Genomic DNA, 21286 nt, shown 5'->3' on the forward strand with positions numbered 1-21286 from the left:
TGAGTGTACACAGATTAGTTCCAAGTTGGAGAGGAAAAAATGGTTAAGCTTAATAAGAAAGGAACCTAAGAGCAGGAATACATTTGGAGAAGTGAAGGCTTCTTAATTTATTGAAGAAGTTTTCTCAAACATAAAATGTATCAGAACTTAACCGTTCAGTGTAGTTTATATACTTCAACTGAAAAAAATGTCTGAGGAAATCAGAAAATAACCTTTGATACTACCCACCTTTACAAAATTTTTTATTAATATTTGTCAGAGACTCCATAATTGTAAATTAGCTTCTTAGAATACATTAGCTCCTTTGAGAGGTCTTTCAAGACACAAAGATACCATTTAGCAAAAAGCCATAATGCATTCTAATAGCAATATCGTGCCTTGGCAAAACTGAAGCAGGGGACTGAACTATACCCTAGTGACTCAAAAGAGTTAATGCACACCTCTAAGTGCTTTTATCTAGAAAACAAAAATAAACAAAAAAATTGGTAGATATGCCAAGAAAATCTGCCAGAAAACTCTATGGTAAACCTTAGACAGAAGCTTCAACTTCAGCAGGACAATCAAAAGCCAGTGTCATTTTCTGTCTTCCTTTCCCACAAACTTTGGAATAGAACCTTAGACTTATAGTCATAAAACCTAATTTATTCACTTTTCCTCTCTTTTTGATCCTAAGATGAGGTAAAACTTTGTCTTCTGAAACTAGAGTGTTATCTTTGCATGGACAAGTTGAGACGTCATTATAGGACAAAGACAAAATATAAGAATAAGTTCTTAACGGGAAGGGAGAGAGGAAAAATCTGTGTTTAAAAAAGTTAACGAAATTAGTAAGACAGCCCACTACGAGTCATAAAAAAAGGGAAACTATGTTTTTTTTTTTACTTTGTCAAAGTTCTGCATCTGTTCTCGGTTGGTAAGCCAGGACTCCATGTCCTGGGCAGTCTGAATCACAAATGCTTCGTAATCTGCAAACATCTGTGTGAAGCGGTTGGCAAAGACCTCGCGGAGCTGCACATTGAGCTGGTAGTCCCTTAGCTCAGCCTCTTCACACTGCAGCTTTAAATCCTTTTCTTTTTCACTCAGAGAGGCAGAGAGGTCCATTTTTTCCACGGTCACACCAGTCCGCTTGGCCAGAGCTTGGAGGCGGGCTATGGTTTCATTGCCCTTCAGTAACTCATACATGCTGATGTTATGAGTGGAGACATTGCCATTCTTCTTGTCATTAACCAAGTCCTTAAGAACCAGATTCTTCAGTTTTGTGGCACTCTCACTGCAATGGAGACTGCCCTCAGGAGGGATACCAAATTGAAGAAGCACTTCAGAGAGTTCCTGGATAAAATCCACCTTATTGGGGAACTGTGGAAACTCTTCAGGCAATTCAATAAAATGGTTGTCAATATCCACAAAACACAAATTAGCCTGAAAGAGAAAAAAGTAATACAAAGGTTTTAAAATAAAGGAATTTTATATTCTAAAATATCCTTGCCAACTATTTTTTTAAGTTCATTTATTCATTTTGAGAGAGAGAAAGAGGCAGAGAGAAAATTCCAAGCAGGCTCCGGGCTGTCAGCACAGAGCCTGACATGGGGTTCGGTCCCACAAACCATGAGATCATGACCTGAGCCAAAATCAAGGGCTGGATGCTCAACTGACGGAGTTACCCAGGTGCCCTCTTGCCAACTGTTATAAATAAAGTCATTGATTACACTGACTTTTCAAAATTAAGATATAACTGACATATAACATTTTGTTTCAGGTGTATGAATCAATATAGATTATGAAATGATTACCACAGTAAGTCTAGTTAACATCCATCACCATAAATAATTACAATTTTTCTTGTGATGAGAACGTTTAAGATTTTATTGTGCCTTTTATGCTAACTTTCTCAAGGCTAAGAATTTTTATTCTTTAAAAATTTTTTTTCTAGCATTTTTATTCTTCAAAAACAAATTTCAGTTAAGCATGGGACTCAATTCCAGCTCAGGTCATGATTTCACAGTTTGTGAGATTGAGCCCCGTGTCAGGCTCTGTGCTGACAATGCAGAACCTGCTTGAGATGCTCTCTCTGCCCTTCTACCGCTCACACTTTCTCTTTCTCTCAAAATAAATAAAGAAAAAAAGCAGCCAGTTATTAAAAAAAAAAAAGTTCTTTTTCCAGCATTTTTTTCCCTAGGTGAGTATTTTATACCATATTTAATATATACGGATAATTTTCTCTGGGACTTAGCAATTTGTTATAATCTGGACATGATTCTGTAACACAGAGCATCCATTAGGCATTCCTAAATGAGTAAAGGTACACAGAGTCATAGTACCTTACAAATAGAAGGCACTGGGTAAAATGTTCAATGGATGAATCCAGCCTGAACTTCCTATGCCATTCCACTGCTCTGACACCATCTGTAATTTAGAATTAATAATTGCTAAAATTTAGCAGCTTAGTACCCCCAAATGGGATAAAATTGGCAAAGAGCAATCCAATTCACAAAAAATTCACAAATTTTCAGTTTATCCAAAATTAGCTTCAACCTCTTAGACCGCAAACTGTTTCAGAAGTTATTAGACAAATAGCAGGAGACAGTGGTAGAGGCAAGTGCTTAGACAACTACAAATGATTGCCCCTTCAATAATTAAGAGCTGATTCAGGAGATATTTTTGAGTTGAAAAAAAGAGGAAATAGAAATCAGAGCAAAGTTTTTTTGAGTTTGCTTATGCAATAGATTTTGATTTTATATTGAATAAAAAGACTTTTAAATATTTTCTAAATAGTTATGGACAATTCAAGTGGCCAAGTACATGCATGCAATTCTGATTATCCCTCAGGTACTTGATTATAGTAGACTCCGAAACAATATTTTACTTTTACTGCTCACACTCTCTTAATCAGAACAAGGTTGTCAGTGTAAAGGAAGATTGTGCTCATAGACTCTGGAAGGGTGGGAGGCCAAAGGTATAGCCCAACACATAAAACTGATGCTGACTACATTAGTGGCTGGACACAGGGCATAGAGTGGAAGTCAATCAGCAGAACAGAAGTTTCACCTTGTGTCTCCCTGTCTCTCCTATAGCCCGGCCACCCAGGTCAGCAAGGAGACAATTCACACTGTCCTTTGATCCTGTATGGCCAGGTAAGATAAAAGGAGGAGAGCAAAGAGTTGGGTTTTTATTTTTCTCTTTTGATCCCTGATCTTTATGTTAGGTGCTGATGTACAAGAAGTACAGCAAAGTTCTACATTTAGCTCAATCGAAACTCAAGAAGACTTTCCTCCATCTAAGAACAGAGAATCAATAACAATTCCTCAAGTCTGAAGTGACCTCTGAATTCAACTGTTTATTCTGCAGATGAAATAATTGAGGCCCAAGAAGTTAGGCAACTTCCTGACACCTGTTCTAGATAAGCATCCTCAAACAGCCTGGTGGCTTAAAAGATTTTTTCCCTACAATTTTCCTCATTTCCAACATCAGTAGTTTCCTCTAATTAAAATAAGAGGTGAAGTCAAATCTTGCTGAAGACAGTATTGCTGCCTACAGTTTTCTGTAAATCCACATCCTTATATATGTAACTATAGTCTCTAGAAAGCAGGGTATGTTGAAAGACTTAGGGGGAGAAAGTAGGTCACTATAATTCAAATGGATGATTCAGTATCTTTAAAAATGGAAGAAAAAAATTCACTAACTTGCTAATCTAAATGTTAGCCAGCAACCTCCCACCACTTACATTTTGTACCATCTCCTTCATTAATGCCTTCCTGCTATCTTCTTCTATCCTTCTATGAAAAGAGAAAATGATACATCTGGGAAATTTTAAAGCTTGTTATGCTCATATAACCACTGCTGAGCTGAAAGGGCCGTAGGGCAAGGTGGGTGTTCCAGCACCACAGCTAACTGGCCTGCCTTCATGATTCCATGAGTCTCTCATACCCTCCTATGACTGTTTAGGTTGGGGACAAGTTGGGGCTTTGATTATCGCAAAATAAAAATAGAACTGTTAACTTGCATTATGAAGACTTATGGAAGAAAAACTGAAAAGCCTTTTTTCTAAAACAAACAAGAACTCCATATAATAGGGCATTCTGCTAAGTCACTTTTTTACTTTTAATACCATTAAATTAAAAAATTCCAACAGAAAAAAATACAAATAAAAATTCTATCAGGAGAGCGCAATAAATATTACATATGCAATAAAAAACACTCTTGACATCTCAATCTTATATTGTTTTAGGACTAAATATTTCTCTATTTTTTACTATCAATGCTGCTTACACACGTTCATGGTAAGTAATCACGTCTAGTTAAAAATGAAAAATGCAAAAAAAAAAGAGAAAAGTTCCCTTAAAAGAAAGGGAACAAAGACTTAAAGTTTAATCATTTCTTCTGCCACGAAGCTTTCCCATGTCCCTACCCTAAAGGTATTCTGATTTCCTCTGCATATATGCTTAGTTCATTCATTCTTCTTAATTATTTTTTTAACCTCTGTTATTGATATTTGTAAATGACTTACTTTGGAAAGCAAAAATTACATCTTATTTATCTTGATGTCTCCTAATGTATCCTACACTGGTAGTGTATGAGAAGACACTGTTTGGTGAATGAATGAATAAGACTCAAGGAGACAGTCATTTTGTGGAACCCCAAAGATGTACACAGGAGGAGGAAGTATCCAGGAATGTGAGGCCAGGGCAGCTCTCTCCATGCTTACTAAGGAATATAGTTTCTCAACGGCTGAAGTTAAGCTGGCATAAGGGTAAACTGGAGGAGAATATTTAAAAATTTTTTTAATGTTTATTCATTTTTGAGAGAGAGACAGAGAGCATGAGTGGGTGAGGCGCAGAGAGAGAGGGAGACACAGAACTTGAAGCAGGCTTCAGGTTCCAAGCTGTCAGCACAGAGCCCAAAAGAGGGCTTGAATCCACGAACCATGAGATCATGACCTGAGCCGAAGTTGGACACTCAACCGACTGAGCCATCCAGGTGCCCCATGGAGAGAATATTTAAAATATTCCCACAGAATCTCAGGGGCAAGACATAACAAAAACAAAGTGGAAAAAGCAATTTCAGTTTTTCTCTGGATTTCTTGCCCACCATTTACTGTAAAGACAAGCAAGAATGGGAATAAGCGAAGTACCCTTCTCTGCAGTTCATCCCCAGTGCTGTATCCTTCTACCGTCACTTTCTCTACCCCACCCCCTGAAAAAACAATTTAACAAATGGCTACCTGTGCCTATCATTTTAGAACTATGGGGAAAGTAAGTGGGTGGTTAATTATAAGTCTATGTAGTTACATTAGTTAGCTAACAACTAAAATCATACCTTCTTAAAATAATCATTTTGCAAACTTATCATCTTCATAACTATTCTAAGAAGCCCTGTCACTATTTTTTTTCCCATCACTATTTTTAACTATTATTTTATTTTATAGTTTTCAGGGAAAGGAGGGAGGAGGTATTACTAGTGAGTGCATTTAAGTCAATTTTTAAAATGGCTATTTTTATACCTACATCTTCCTCAAATTATGTGAAGTAGATTATTTATCTCATTGTAAAATGTTATGAGCACAAGGTGATCTGTGTGTATTTTTTTTACTCTAAAGATAAGCAAACTTAAAAATTCTGAGAGCTAATGCAGCAATGTCTGTGATTTTCTAAACTTTTAACTCGTTAAATCAATTCTCTTTAATAAATGTACATACCCATCTATTCATAGAGTAGAAGAGTATGAAATAATCTGGGTCAGCTGTTAGCATTTTCTTCCAAAATAATGATGTACTAACATATACTTTCTATACAGAAGCACTGCTATTTTCACAGCTGACCCAGGTTATTTCATATTATTCTACTCTACGAATAGATGGATATGTACATTTATTAAAGAGTATTGACTGGGGCGCCTGAGTGACTCAGTCAGTTGAGCATCTGACCTTGGCTCAGGTCATGATCTCACAGTTCATGAGTTCGAGATCTGCACTGGGCTCTGTACTGACGCTTAGAAGCCTGGAGCCTGCTTCGGATTCTGTGTCTCCTTCTCTCTCTCTCTCTGCCCCTCCCCTGTTTGTGCTCTCTCTCACTCTCTCTGTCTCTCAAAAAACAAATAAACTTAAAAACGTATTGATTTAAAAAGTAAAAAGTTAGAAAACCAAAGTCACTGCTGCAAGAACTTTCAGAATTTTTATCTTTAGAGTCAGAAAATATACACATATAGGGAGACAGAAAGATTTCCCCACTCCAAAAATATATAGTTGGCATTTAAAAACTCTCAACAATTATAACTCATGTAAAAATGGGAAGATAATATTTATATACCAAAACATACTGTCTTACAAAATATCACTTGATTAATATACAAACAGACCAGATACTCAACAAGAAACTAAAACATGTCACTATTTAAGTCCTTAAACTTAAATTGCATTTAAAATACATTTGGCTAATCTATTTCTTTTTCCTTGAAAATTTAAAGGATTACTTTTTGAACTGACAAGATACTTAGATTAATCTAATAAAAGAGAAAACAAGAGAGTTCAGGTAATAGAGAAAAGAGAGATAATGGGGAGGCAAAAGCAGAGAACATGCATAAGCTCAAAAGAGCAAGACAACTTTTATAAGCATTTTATATGATCCCAATCAAGCTATTTTTCCCTGAACAAAAATGTTAATTTTGGAAGGGAAATATTCATTGGAATAAAGTAAGCAATGGATGATTACAGGAATCATTAATGGGTATAACAGCTGTAGCTTAGTATGTTATTTTAAATTCACTTATTAAAATGAGAATCTCTATGGGAAATAAGAACAAATAAAAGCACAGCACAGCATGAAAGATCTTATTAAGAAAGATGCTAATTAAATAGCTAATAATATCATATAGTTAACTATTTAATGTTTTTTAATAGGCCATGGCACTCTCATCACTATTTCATTTCAAAGGTTTTACAGTCCAATTCCGAGTACCATTAACAACAGATTAAAAACTACATTCAAAATACTTTCAAGAATTCCTAATTTTCTTAAACAACATCTGAAAATACAACACACAGAAAGCACAGTAACCTTAAGGTGGCCTAAAAGCTAGGGGTTAGAGTTTTTATCTCAATCACCTAGCCAAGCTGACATTTAGAAAAAAGCTGATAACTAGCTTAGGTCTGATAACAAAGAATACTAAAGTATTTGATATTTCCATTATCTATAGTTTGCTGAAAGATGTTACTTTTCATTTGAAGGAAGTCAAGAATCAAATTCATCTCAATTAATGATGTGAAGATGTGAAAACCTGGGCTATTTTGTTTAAAAGTAGAATTTATAAAATAAATGAGGGGAAAAAGGAATTAAATGCTATTCGAATGATAAAGCCACTAGATAATGCTACTGTTGCTCCCTCCTCACAGATTTATCGCTGTGAAAACTTGCCACTGTCCTGTTTGAACCATGCTTACTTAACTAATGACTAGTCCCAGCAAGCATCAGGAGTCAGGATCTGCACTCTATGGTTCAAGCTCTACCTTAGCCCTACTTGGAAAATTCAAGACAGTCAGAGACACAGTTTAGACAAAGACAATGCTAAGAAAAGTGGTCTTGACCTCAATCAACAAACAGCAAATGCTTCATCACCCATTATAAGTTTTACCTCTTGAGGAAGTTCTAGTTTAGAACGGTCAGTTCCTTCTTTTGACTGAAGGCCCATCAGATAAGGGACAGGAGCATCAAGAAAATGTAGCAGAGAAGCAGGGAGGATGGGCACATAAACATGCTGCCATTGAAATGGGAACAAAAGTGTGGTGATGCCTTCCGCCACAGTCATCAAGCGTTGATAATCTGCACAGAACAAGGAAAAAAGGAGGGGAAGATTCCAAATAAAAACATAATCAATGCATTAAGCTTGAAAATATTAATTTCCAGAATAAACTCTTGTTCTAATAAATGTTTCTTTATGACCATGCAGAAAATAGGTCTATCCCACTATAATTAAAGAGTTAAATGGTTTCACTTGAAAGGTATTAAGGGGGTAGGAATAGGTGGGAAACCTTATCATATTTTTGCTTCTGAAATCACCAGTATGTAAATTTACATTCCCTTAAGATGTGAAGGAAACAAGAACTAACAGAATTGTTCTTGGCATGTCTCCTATTGAAAATGTATAAGAATATTGCTACTGATCACTTTTTGTATACATGCAGATCTATATAATCCCCAATTCAGAGGCTCTTTTTTTTCTTGTATGTATGATCATGGTGATGATGGCCTATGGTTATCCTGATAATACTTATTTTAGCCTTCATTTCGTGGGTATAAGAAATCAAACAAATACATGCATTCATAATTATATGTCTTATATTTAACCCCCAACTACATAACTATCAAATCTAAAAACAAAGTGAAAGTTATCAGAAAATTAAAAGTTGGTTTTTGCCTGTGTTTTGTTTACATTAATTAATTTATCAAAACTAAAAACTGCTTATAATATTAAAGTGCCCCCTCCTCATTTTAGATATAATTGACATATAATACTATTAGTTTTAGGTGTACACATAATAATTTATGTATATATTGCAAAATGATTACCACAGTAAGTCTGGTTAATATCCATTACCTCACATAGTTACAAATAAAGTGTCCTCTTAAACCACTCTGCCATGGATTACTTTATATATCCACTGTCTATAATCCCTACTTAAACCTTTAGAGGCAGATGTGTTTAGAATTCAGTTTTCTTCTTTAAATTTATAAAGGTAATATTGTGCATATACCACATACATGAAATAGCCGGGGCAGGGCCCTGTAAAAAAACACATTAATATTTCTGCAGCAAACTGTATGAGTGTCCTAGTAGGCAAGATAAAGAATTTAAAAAGGCCTGGTTCAGGTCTGGTTTTCTAATAAATGAGTTACAAAAAGAATCTTTGATTTTCTGAATTTTTTTGGATTTAAGAATTTAAGAATTTAAAAATTAAGAGATATTATGGACTTGTAATTTTGCTCTCACAGAATTCATTAAGCACAAAAGCAGTAAAATCTGGGGAAGGAAGATTTTGAGGAGTCTTTTAAAAAAGGTTAAAGAAAATGACCAGATGCTATCTGGTTCATGTCCACCCAAAGAACACCTGTCCAAGCATAAACAGGATGTTTTCTGCTTAAAAGTCTTTCTTGTGTTGTTTTATAATTCGTATACAACTATCTTTAATAGTCTACAGTGGGTTTTTGGTAATGAATCATCAGCTATTCATAGCCTAAGTAAATTAGAAGTTTCCTTATTTGATTCACTATTAAGATGTAAATGTTAGGGGCGCCTGGGTGGCTCAGTTGGTTAAGCGTCTGACTTGGGCTCGGGTCATGATGTCGTGGTTCATGAATTCAAACCCCACATTGGGCTCTGTGCTGGCAGCTGAGAGCCTGGAGCCTGCTTCAGATTCTGTGATTCCTTCCAAAAAATAAACAAACATTTAAAAAAAGTTTTTAAAAAGATGTAAATTTTAGGTGAAAACCTGTTTATAGGAATATATATACATACATATGTATATGTGTGTGTGTGTGTATTTTTTTTTAATGTTTATTTATATTGAGAATTTCAGAGAGCACACAAGTGAGGGAGGGACAGAGAGAGAAGGAAAGAGACAATCTCAAGCAGGCTCCACATGTACAAAGCCCAACAAGGGGGCTCAATCTCATGACTGAGACATCACAACCTGGGCATGATGCTTAATTGACCGAGCCACTCAGGTGCCCCTCAAAGGTATTTTTTAACAAATAAATGATTGCTGGAATAATACTATATAATTTTCCTGCATATCTACAACTTAAATAGACTTGATTAGATTTTGTCCAGAAGAGACTAAAGAACTTTTAATTTTTCAGTAGGAGAAAACGGTAACTACTCAGACAATAAACTATGCACTCAAAAATCACACTTCTTGCATATTCATATATTCACTTAATTATCTGCATGGCCACATTATGAAGAAAATTTAAATACCCATTTACTAAGCTGTGGATACTGCTCATGACAGAGAATTTTTACCAACTGACTCATACTTACTATGTTTAAGTGTCCAGAACTTATATGGATCAGAACTACTGTTTGGAAACAATCAAATTAAACATTTTTTTCCCTCCTCTATATTAAAAATGTAAAGATTTTAATAGCGGAATATAATGCAAGTTTTCAAAGGCCTTTCATAGTAGGAAGGGACCTTCAGGAAGCTTCCACAGCTTTTTGGAAGTGACGAATAGAATGAAAGCACAGGGTGCCAGGGTGGTTCAGTCAGTTGAACGTCCAACTCTTGGTTTTGGCTCAGGTCATGATCCCAGGGTTGTGGGATTGAGGCCTGTGTCAGACTCCATGCTAAGCACAGAGCATGTTTGGGATTCTCTCTCTCTCTCTCTCTCCCTTTGCCCCTCTCCCCTACTTGTGCACTCTCTCTCTAAAAATAAAAATTAAAAATTAAAAAAAAGAATGAAAGCACAATGTTGCTCTACCAGGAAGAGGTATTCCACATGTCACTCCTGAAGTCTGAGAAACACAGAGCTCATTGAAAACTTAAGAGAAAGAAAAAAATTAACTTCATAGTAATCTCATTCACATATTTTATGATTTGACTATGTTCAAAATGTACAGTATGTATTATATAGATGGACTATTAGAAAAATAACTTGATTGTTCTGGTGTATGTTTGCTAACTTTTAAAAACTGCTATTAGATTTACTGTGGGTTTCTATGGAGTTTTATGGTTCTAAAAATCGTGATCAAAATAAACTATTTTCAGGAGTTTTTTTGGTATTGTTGATTAAAGATTAGTTTTCTAAGACAATTACTTCCTTAAAAAAAGTCTGTTTCAAACTTAGCTAACTTCTTAAAAAAAAACCAAACATTAAAATCTAGATTTTAAAAAAGAATTACAGTTTTTACACATTAAATGGGAGAAAAATCTAAAATATCTTTAAGTAATTTATTTTTTTTCTTTTTTTTAATATTTCTTTAAAAAAATTTTTTTTTAACGTTTATTTATTTTTGAGACAGAGAGAGACAGAGCATGAACGGGGGAGGGGCAGAGAGAGAGGGAGACACAGAATCGGAAACAGGCTCCAGGCTCTGAGCCATCAGCCCAGAGCCCGACGCGGGGCTCAAACTCACGGACCGTGAGATCGTGACCCGAGCCGAAGTCGGACGCTCAACCGACTGAGCCACCCAGGCGCCCCTTTAAGTAATTTAAAGTAGGGGGATATTCTTCCTCCAATCCCTTACCCACCTCCAACCTATAAAAACCTTACTTAAGAATGTTTTTAAGGAAAAGGAGGAGTGAGAAGATCCATTCGGTTGAGAAATACTTAGTAGTAATCATTTATTCTGTCAATGCACTTCAGTTAAAAACTTCAGAAACACACCTGTTTTTGAACAAGTTGGGTTTACTACTAACTCCTTATGGAGAGGGAGAACACACACTATGGGGATCTGTGGAATGTCTTAGTAAGTAAGAGACAGGGTTTAGAGATAACGTATTACAGCATTTGGGCTGGGTTGGGACAATTTTAGTTAGGGTCTAAGGAAGTGGAGATTTGTTTTGGATTAGATACTGTCAGAAATCAAGGCAATTCTAGGAGCACCTGAGTGTCTCAGCTGGTTGAGCACCTGACTCTTGATTTTGGCTTAGGTCATGATCCCAAGGTTGTAGGATCAAGTCCTGCATCAGGCTCAGTGCTTAGTAGGGAGCCTGCTTGGGATTCCCTCTTTCTCTCTTCCTCTCTCTCTCTCTCTCTCTCTCTCTCTCTCTCTCTCTCTCTCCCTCTCTCTCTCTGCCCCTCTCCCCTGCTTTCATGTGCACTCTCTCTCTCTCTCAAATTAAAAAAGAAAAAAAATCAAGGCAGTTCTATGACAGGGTATCTCAATAAATCTAACCATGGGGAATGCAGACTAAGGGGGGTGGCTAGAACTGAACTTGGTAAAAAAGTAGAACAGCAGCTACTAATTCAGCAAGAGAAGAGGACGTTTGGTATTTTGTGAAGTGCACGGTGATCTTGCTTGAAGTAGATGTTCCTGTGAGACTATTTATATGTTCTATAGAACAACAGGGCTCAGCTGTGAGCATCGGATCAGTTTGCACTTACAGTGAGCCCTAGTTTAAGAGCTAGATCAGTTCCTCGGTGTCAGGGCTACTTTAATATTTCTTTCTCAATTATAAGCCAGACATTGGTGAAAGGCTCAAGACTGTAAGCAGTCAGATCCTGTGTCAGTTACATATTTATTGCCTCTTAGTTCCAAATTCACTTAGTACATGGTCTAAGCATTTTCTTTTACAGTAAGCACAATGTTAAGCTTTGCCAGTAGAAAGTAATGCTGAGACACTGCAGGAAGGAGCTTCTCTTCCTAGTTCCACAGTACAACCGCAGTGTTTTGTTTTTGCTCCTGTTGCACGGTTGATCCGCAGTGTGGATATGTGAAGACATCTGGTCGTATACTGCCCCAGCCACATGCCGAGTGGGAGTAGCCTCAATGATTGGGCCAGTAGTCATCTTTCCATGGCCCCCCTAACACAGATATCACATACCCAGATTTCATACCCACAGTGGTGTCCTGACAACTTCTGTGTGCCCACTCACCAGCTACAGCTCACTTGTACCTCAGAGGTTTGTTTTCCACTTGCCCAGTGACTGAGGATCAGCTCTGGACCAGGCAACCCATCGACCTTCTCCACTGGGCCGCAACTGCTCTTTCTTCAATGAACTATAAGCCTTAGCCCTAGGAAATGGGTTACCCTCCAAGTTTGTCCTTCCTTGGGTATCTGTTAAGAGTTTTCTTCATATCTTTTTTTAAAATTTTGTTTAATGTTTATTATTGAGAGAGAGAGAGAGATAGAGCATGAGCAGGAGAGGGGCAGAGAGAGAGGAAGACACAGAATCCAAAGTGGGCTCCAGGCTCTGAGCTGTCAGCACAAAGCCCAACGCAGGGCTTGAACTCATGAACCATGAGATCATGACCTGAGCCGAAGTTGGACGCTTAACCAACTGAGCCACCCAGGCGCCCCTCTTCACGTCTTTATAGTCACTTACTATTATAGCTTAGTCATTCTTCATATTACATTTCTCTGTTTAAAGTACAGATGTGGTTTAATCTGTTTCCTGATTGGACCTAGGCTGAAAGGTCCAGGGTTTTAAGCAGTCAAATCAAATGCCTAATAGTGTGGCCACTTTTTTTTTTTTTTTTTTTTTTTTTTACTATTGGTAGGAAAAATGTTCAATCTTATAGAAAATAAATTCTTCTAGTAATGGCAAGTAGCACCCTGGGCTATTTTCTGGTTTGATTATGGAAAACTCTCACATGGAGAGTGAAAATCAATTATATACTTTTCCCTCTTCTACCAGACACTGAAAGACTGAAATAAATGGTTTATATTTCCTTCAGCACAATTCTCCCACTTGCTGTGGATATTCTATGTTTATTGTTTCCAGTTCTATGTTTTCTTCAAGACTGGCTGAAATGTCACATCCTTTTTAATAAGGCAATTACTTATTGGAAACAAGACAATGCTTTTTAACTCAATCAAGAAATAAAAGAGCTTTCTTTTTTAGGTATGATTTGAGATATTTAAATATTTTAGGAAAATTATTTTTTCTTTGATACTCAAAGTGGTGAATGTGTAAAAGACATTATTTTCATATTTAAGACATCTGCCAGCATGGCATATGAGGCTCTTCATGATGTGTCCCTTTCCTACCTCATTTCTTACCACCACCCCACAGGCAGTCAAATAATTTGCCTATAGTTCATTCACTGAATCTAACATGTTTTCATAGATTTCTGTGCCTCTGTATACACTTTTTCTCTGCCCAGGAGGTCCCTTTCCCTTGTAGTGTCTGGCTAAGTTCCACTTTTTCCTTAGGTAACAGTTCCTTTGCAAAGCCTTCCCTAAATACTTATCATTACTAGAGCCCCATCTACATGTTTCCACAGTACCCTAACTTTATTTCCATCAGAGTAATTATTCATCTCACTAAAACTATTACAATTCTATTACAATTATCTGTTTATGTGTCTGTCTTCCTTACTGTACCATCATCTGCCAGAGAACAATAACTGTATTTTTAATCTCACAATTTTCAGAACTTGGTATAGGGCCTACTACGTAGTGAGTGGTCAGTAAATGCATGTTAAGAAATTAATAGGTTGGGGTGCCTGGGTGGCTCAGTTGGTTAAGTGTCCAACTCTCAGTTTCAGCTCAGGTCATGATCTCATGGTTTTGTGAGTTCAAGCCTCACGTGGGGCTCTCTGCTGACAGTGCAGAGCCTGCTTGGGATTCTCAGTCTCTTCCTCTCTCTGCCCCTCCCCTACTCGCCCTGTCTCTGTCTCTCTCAAAATGAATAAACTTAAAAAAAATTAATATGCTAATATCTAAGGTAAGCAAAATAAAATAAAGCTATTTGGATATTTAAAAAATTATGCTTTACCACATTATACAGAATATACTGTCAAAAATTTGCCTCACAGTGGCTTATATGCAGACTTTGAGATGGCCCTGCCTCCGCCATCTCAGCCCCTTTCTAACCAGTGTCATTGTTTTGTTTTTTTAAATTTTTTTTAAGGTTTATTTATTATTGAGAGACAGAGAGAGACAGAGCATGAGCATGGGAGAGGCAGAGAGAGGAGGAGACACAGAATCCGAAGCAGGCTTCAGGCTCCAGCTGTCAGCACAGAGCCCGACGCAGGGCTCGAAGTCACAAACCGCAAGATCATGACCTGAGCTGAAATCGGACGCTTAACCGACTGAGCCCCCTACCAGTCACTGTAAAGAACAAGGTCAGCCCCACTGGGACAGCTGAGGGGTCTGCAGTTAGACCTGAGGCAGAGGGCACAGGACATGGAGTGGCACAAGGCAGTTCCAGGATTGGCTGGTGGCTCAATGTCCCAGGGGGAGGCCATGTCTAATGAGATTTGCATACTGCAAAGTGCTGCCAATGGAGGTAATGAGGCTGGTAGTGTCCAGCACACCTTTGGTGAACATGATGATAAAGCTGGAAGATTACACGCCTACAATCCTGGGTGCAGTGACTGGTTACCACTTGATGTCACCTGATGCTGGCTTTGAGGCCTCTAGCACATGCATAATTCGGCTCATCTCTCTGGCTCCAGAAATTCATCTCAGATACTGCCAACAATGTCCTACAATATTGCAAAATGAAGAGGATAGCCTCTGGAAGCTCTCAAAACAAGAGCAAGAATTACAAGTTTTCTTTCTTTTTATTTTAAGTAGGTTTTACACCCAGTGTGGAGCCCAACGAGGGGCTTGAACTCATGACCCTGAGACCAAGACCTGAGGTGAGATCAAAAGTTGGATGCCTAGGGGCGAATGGGTGGCTCAGTCAGTTAAGCGTCTGACTTTGGCTGAGGTCATGATCTTGCAGTTCACAAGTTTGAGCCCTGTGTCAGGCTCTATATAGACAGCTCAGAGCCTGGAGCCTGCTTGAGATTGTGTCTCCCTCTTTCTCTGCCTCTCCTTTGTTCACACTTTCTCTTTCTCTCTCTCAAAAATAAATAAACATTAAAAAAAAAAAAAAAGAGTTGGATGCCTAACCAACTGAGCCACCCAGGTGCCCCAAGGATTACAAGTTTTCTAACAAAAGATAACCTGATGCTTGACCTCAGCAAGTATGGTTTCAAAGTGAAGAACCTGTGCCACACTTCACTTGAGCTAACCTAAAACATGCTTGTTTGTCCCCTTGTCCCCACACTGACCTGTTTTCATAATAAACTATTATAACAGCAACAAAGATTGCCTAAAGCTCATGAAGATATTACAAAAGACAGAGTACAAATGCAAATCAATATGAAAAAGTTCAACTTCAAAAATTCAATGGGGAAAATGAACCACATTTTGCTTATCATGTTGACAAAGATTTGAAAGAAAATCACAATAAAGGTGTGGAGGAAAAAGTATTTTCACAAGTTGGTAGAGCTTTCTATTTGGCAGTATCTATCAAAAGCTTAAAAAAATATAGATCAGGGATGCCTGGGTGGCTCAGTAGGTTAAGCACCTGACTCTTGGTTTCAACTAAGGTCAGGATCTCACAGTTTGTGAGTTCAAGCCCTGCATCAGGCTCCACACTGACAGCACAGAGCTTGATTAGGATTCTTTCTTTCTCTTTCTCTCTCTCTCTCTCTCTCTCTCTCTTTTCCTCCCCTGCTCGTGCTCTCCCTCTCTCTCAAAAGAAATAAATAAACTTAAAAAAACCCACTAAATTAAAAAAAGAATGGACTAAAATAATGACATATGGAATAAATTAAAAATATACATACAGGGGCGCCTGGGTGGCTCAGTCGGTTGAGCGGCCGACTTCCCCTCAGGTCGTGATCTCGTGGTCCGTGAGTTCGAGCCCCGCATCGGGCTCTGTGCTGACAGCTCAGAGCCTGGAGCCTGTTTCAGACTCTGTGTCTCCCTCTCTCTGACCCTCCCCGTTCATGCTCTGTCTCTGTCTCAAAAATAAATAAACGCTAAAAAAAAAAAATTAAAAAAAAAATATACATACAGATAAGATCATTTAACCTATCAGTTCCAATTCTAGGAATTTATCATTTAAGTGTACAAAAATATATGTACATAATATTTTATGTATAAAGTGTCATTTATAACAGTAAATTATTTGTAATATCCTAAATATCTAGCAAGAGGAATCTGGTTAAAATAATTATGGCCAGTTATATAATGGGATATACTGGACCTATTAAAAGCACATCTATATTACTAACATAGAAAACCAAAGGGTGCTTGGCAGCAGCTAGGGATTAAAAACTTGCTGAAATTCTACTTCTGGGTATATGTCCAAAAGAACTAAAGAGACTTGAAGAGATATTTGCACATCTATGTTTTTAGTAGCATTACTCACAGTAGCTAAGAGATAAAGCAACTCAAGTGTCTGTCAATGGATAAATGGATAAATAAAATGTGGCATATACACCCACTGGAATATTATTCAACCCTAAAAAGGAAGGAAATTCTGACACATGTTAAAACATGGATGAACCCTAAGGTTCACTTACGTTGAGTGAAATAAGCCAGTCACAAAAAGACAAATGTTATGTGATTCTACTTATATGAGGTATTTAAAGTAGTCAATTCATAGAAATAGAAAGTAGAATGGTAGTTGCCAAGGGCTGGAAGGAGGGGGACATGGGGAAGGGAAGTGTCCAACAGGTATAAAATTCCAGTGTTACAAGATGAAAAATTCTAGAGACTGACTGCATAACAATGTGAATATACTTAATCCTACTGAACTGTTCACTAAGAAATTAAGATGGTGAATTGTATGTGTTTCTTTTTTTTGAGAGTGAGAGCAAGCAGGGGAGGGGCAGAGAGAGAGGGAGAGAGAGAATCTCAAGCAGGCTTCATGCTGTCAGCACAGAGCCTGAGGAGGGGCCAAATCTCACGAACCATGAGATCGTGACCTGAGCCGAAATCAAGAGTTGGATGCTCAACTGACTGAGCCACTCAACTGACTGATGCTCAACTGACTGTGCCCCAATTGTATGTGTGTTTCTTTAAACACAATTTTCTAAAAACTTGCTAAATCTAATCTATATAAAGATACTTTGTGGGCAAAAAATCCACAAAAAAATGGGTAATTGATGAGAATAATCAGAATTTAACTGAAAAGGATTTTTTATTTGACAATGGATGATTTTTACAAAAATATACACGTGTCTCAAAGTCAAATAAGGTTTGCAAAATAGGTAATGAACCAAGGACTCATCGAGAATTGTGTTATTATTAAAAATTCTTATTTAATTCACAATTGTGAATTGTGAATTTAATTCACAATTTTAAGTGTAAAAAGTACATTAATCACAAGTAAGCCATGACACTCTGTAGAGCCTCAAAAAATCATTGGCAATGGCTTGACATCAGGCATTTCTTTTAAACTTTTTTTTTTAAGTTTTTTTAATGTTTTATTTATTTTTTGAGAGAGACAGTGTGAGCAGGTGAGGAGCAGAGAGAGAGGAGAACAGAGGATCCAAAGCAAGCTCCATGACAGGCTGAGAGCAGTAAGCCCCATGCAGGGCTCGAACCCATCAACTGTGAGATCATGACCTGAGCTGAACCTGAGTCGCTCAACCAACTGAGCCACTCCAGCACCCCTTAAATGTTTATTTATTTATTTTGAGAGAAAGAAAGAAAGAGCACATGTGTGCATGGAGGAGAGGCAAAGAGAAAGCGAGAGAGGCTCCATGTCAGCTGCCAGCACAGTGCCTGATGCAGGGCTTGAACTCATAAAGTGTGAGGTCATGACCTGAGAGGAAACCAAGAGTTAGACACTTAACCAACTGAGCCACCCAGGCGCCCTGACATCAGGCATTTTTTAAAACAAATTGTTTAAAATAAAAATATATGTATCTATTGGTAAGAATATAATTTTCTAATACCCATGACTACCCGTGAAAAGTGAGATCTCTTATTGCTTCAACAGAAGATTAAGTATCTATGTATATAACTATGTACTTGAATTATTGAAAGTAGGTTAAATACAATTGGTAATTATTGGTAAAAGAGAAAACAGACCTGGATAACTTTCCTATTTTATATTATTAATAGTTAAATTATACCTAGCAGTTGTTATATTCTGTAGTAAGTAACACAATCAATCTTCATTTTAATTTTACTTCAGTGATCTTTTTCTTTTTCTTAAAAAAAAATTTTTTTTTAATGTTTATTTATTTTTGAGACAGAGAGAGACAGAGCATGAACAGGGGAGGGGCAGAGAGAGGGAGACACAGAATCGGAAGCAGGCTGCAGGCTCCGAGCCATCAGCCCAGGGCCCGACGCGGGGCTAGAACTCACAGACCACGAGATCGTGACCTGAGCTGAAGTCGGCCGCTCAACCGACTGAGCCACCCAGGAGCCCCAGTGATCTTTTTCAAACACTTCTATTTATGGCAGTATGGTGGACTAGAGCTCCTTTATCTATCTATCTATCTATCTATCTATCTATCTATCTATCTATCTATCTACCTACCTACCTACCTACCTACCTACCTACCTATCTATCTACCTATCATCTTACCTGTATATCTATCTTTTTAAAAATATTTTATGTTTATTTTTGAGAGAGAGAGAGAGAGAGTGTGTGTGTGTGTGTGTGTGTGTGTGTGTGTGTGTGAGTGAGGGGGAGGTGCACAGAGCAAGGAAGACAGAATCCGAAGCAGGTTCCAGGCTCCGAGCTGTCAGCACAGAGCCTAAGGTGGGGGGGGCTTGAACTCCCAGACCGCGAGATCATGACCTGAGCTAAGTCAGACGCCCAACTGAGTGAGCCACCCAGGTGCCCCTCTATCTTTTGAGAGAATGAGCATGAGCGGGGGAAGGGCAGAGAGAGAATGGGACAGAAGAACCAAAGCAGGCTCTACACTGACAGCAGTGAACCCGAGTCGGATGTGGGGCTCAAACTCACAAACTGTGAGATCATGACCTGAGCTGAAGTCAGACACTCAACCAAATGAGCCACCCAGGCGCCCGCAGAGCTCCTAACCTAAACTCAAATACTAAAAAAACAATTTTAAAACATTCAGTTCATGAATATATCGATTTGCAAAAATTAGGGGAATAAGTCATTAGGGCCAGAAACAAAATGGGAACAAGAGTCCAGTGTGGTAAAGCTCAAAAGTCTAGCTATCTTTGAGGCATTTACTGATCCCAGGTGGCCTACAGCTTCAGTTTTATTTCTGTGCATGTTGGAGAACAAAGTCCAAGAAGGGGTGGGATTCAGACAGTAGATCCTGTTGTATAAAGCCAGGACCCCCAAATGGTAGAAATCTCAGGGAAAAGAGATGGAAAAAGGAAAAAACAAAAATGAAACAAGAATTAAAAAAAAAAAAAAAGCCACTGTGCTGACAAGAAATTTATCTGTCCTGGTTCTTGCTCTGGGAAGAAGAGGTAAAAAAAACCCCTTGAGAATTCTTATCTACTGGCCAACATTCAGGTATATTTAGGGCCCAAAGTCATGCTGTCTGTATGACCCAAAGAAACACAAAGAGGAAGAATTTTAATTTAAGGTAGACCTGTATGTGAAGGGGCACCTTTGGTGTCCGAAGACTTAGTTGAGCCTCTGACTCTTGATCTCAGCTCAGGTCTTGGCCTCAGGGTTATGAGTTCAAGCCCCATGTTGGACTCTGCACTGAGTGTGAAGCCTACTTAAAACAAAATAAAGGGGTGCCGGAGAGGCTTAGCTGCTTAAGCGTCTGACTCTTCATTTTGGCTCGGGTCATGATCTCACGGTTCATGGGATTGAGCTCCATCTTGGGCTCTGCATTAACAATGTACAGCCTGCTTGGGATTCTCTCTCCCTCTCTCTCTGCCCTTCCTCTGCTTGTGCACACTCTCTCTCAAAATAAATAAAAAATTTTAAAAATAATAAAATAAAATAAAATAAAATAAAATAAAATAAAAGGAGACCTGTGTTGCCAGTGAACTTAGATCTTTAGTGAAAGAAAATACAAATCATTCCTGAAGGAAGAAACCCTCAATCCTCAACCTATCAGATACTGAATTTATCTGATAAATAATATGAAATGCATATGTTTAATATGTTTAAGGAAATTAAAGAAAGAATTAAGAAATAAAACCGTTTTAGGGCCACTGAAAGTAAAATGTCAAAGGAAGGGTTAACTACAGATTAAACACAGGTAAAATGAAAATAAATAAGCTGGAGGCAGATGTGGAGAAATCATGCAGAACACAGAGAAAAGACAGAAAAAGAGTTTGAGAGATATGAAAGACTGAGTGAAACAGATTAACAGATTTAATTAGAGTTTCAAAGGGAAAAAAAAGAAAAAAGATGGACAGAAGTAACATTTAGGAAGATAGTTGAAAATTTCCCAGAAACTACTGAAACACAATGACACAAGATTTCAGGAAATACAACAAATCACAAACATAACAAATAAAGAAATCCTATCTAGATAAATCACAGTCAAAATATAGGTCATGAAAGGCAAAAAGAAAATCTTATATACAGCCAGAGTGAAAAAACAGATTTCTGGTCAGGAATGACAATTAGGGTGATTGTGACAGATTATATCTCAAGAGCTACACTGGAAACCAGAAGATGGTGGAACATTATTCTCAAAGTGCTGAGAGAGTAAAAAAAAAAAAAAAAAAAAAAACCCAAAACTTTTAACCTAGAGTATAAGGGGCTCCTGGGTGGCTCAGCTGGTTAAGCATCTGACTGGCATGTCAGGCTAGTGTGAGCTGTAACTGCTTATTTCCATTGTAAGGAGTCAAAGAAGGTAAGCAAGGCCTTAAAATGTTCCTGAGACTTTA

General features: G+C 37.7%; 1 protein-coding gene across 9 annotated transcripts in view; it reads right to left on the minus strand.

Annotated features, from left to right (window-relative positions):
* DENND5B (DENN domain containing 5B) overlaps window positions 1-21286 on the minus strand; it is a 191404-nt gene that overhangs the window by 72984 nt on the left and 97134 nt on the right. For all 9 annotated transcript variants that reach the window (XM_003988539.6, XM_019834778.3, XM_003988538.6 and 6 more), the window contains 2 exons: window positions 7621-7808; window positions 880-1416 (listed from right to left, as the gene is read on the minus strand). In XM_003988539.6, the coding sequence (XP_003988588.1) occupies window positions 880-1416; window positions 7621-7808 (725 nt within the window). The remainder of the gene's footprint in view (window positions 1-879; window positions 1417-7620; window positions 7809-21286) is intronic.

Source organism: Felis catus, chromosome B4, assembly GCF_018350175.1.
Source record: "Felis catus isolate Fca126 chromosome B4, F.catus_Fca126_mat1.0, whole genome shotgun sequence".
Taxonomy (NCBI): domain Eukaryota; kingdom Metazoa; phylum Chordata; class Mammalia; order Carnivora; family Felidae; genus Felis; species Felis catus.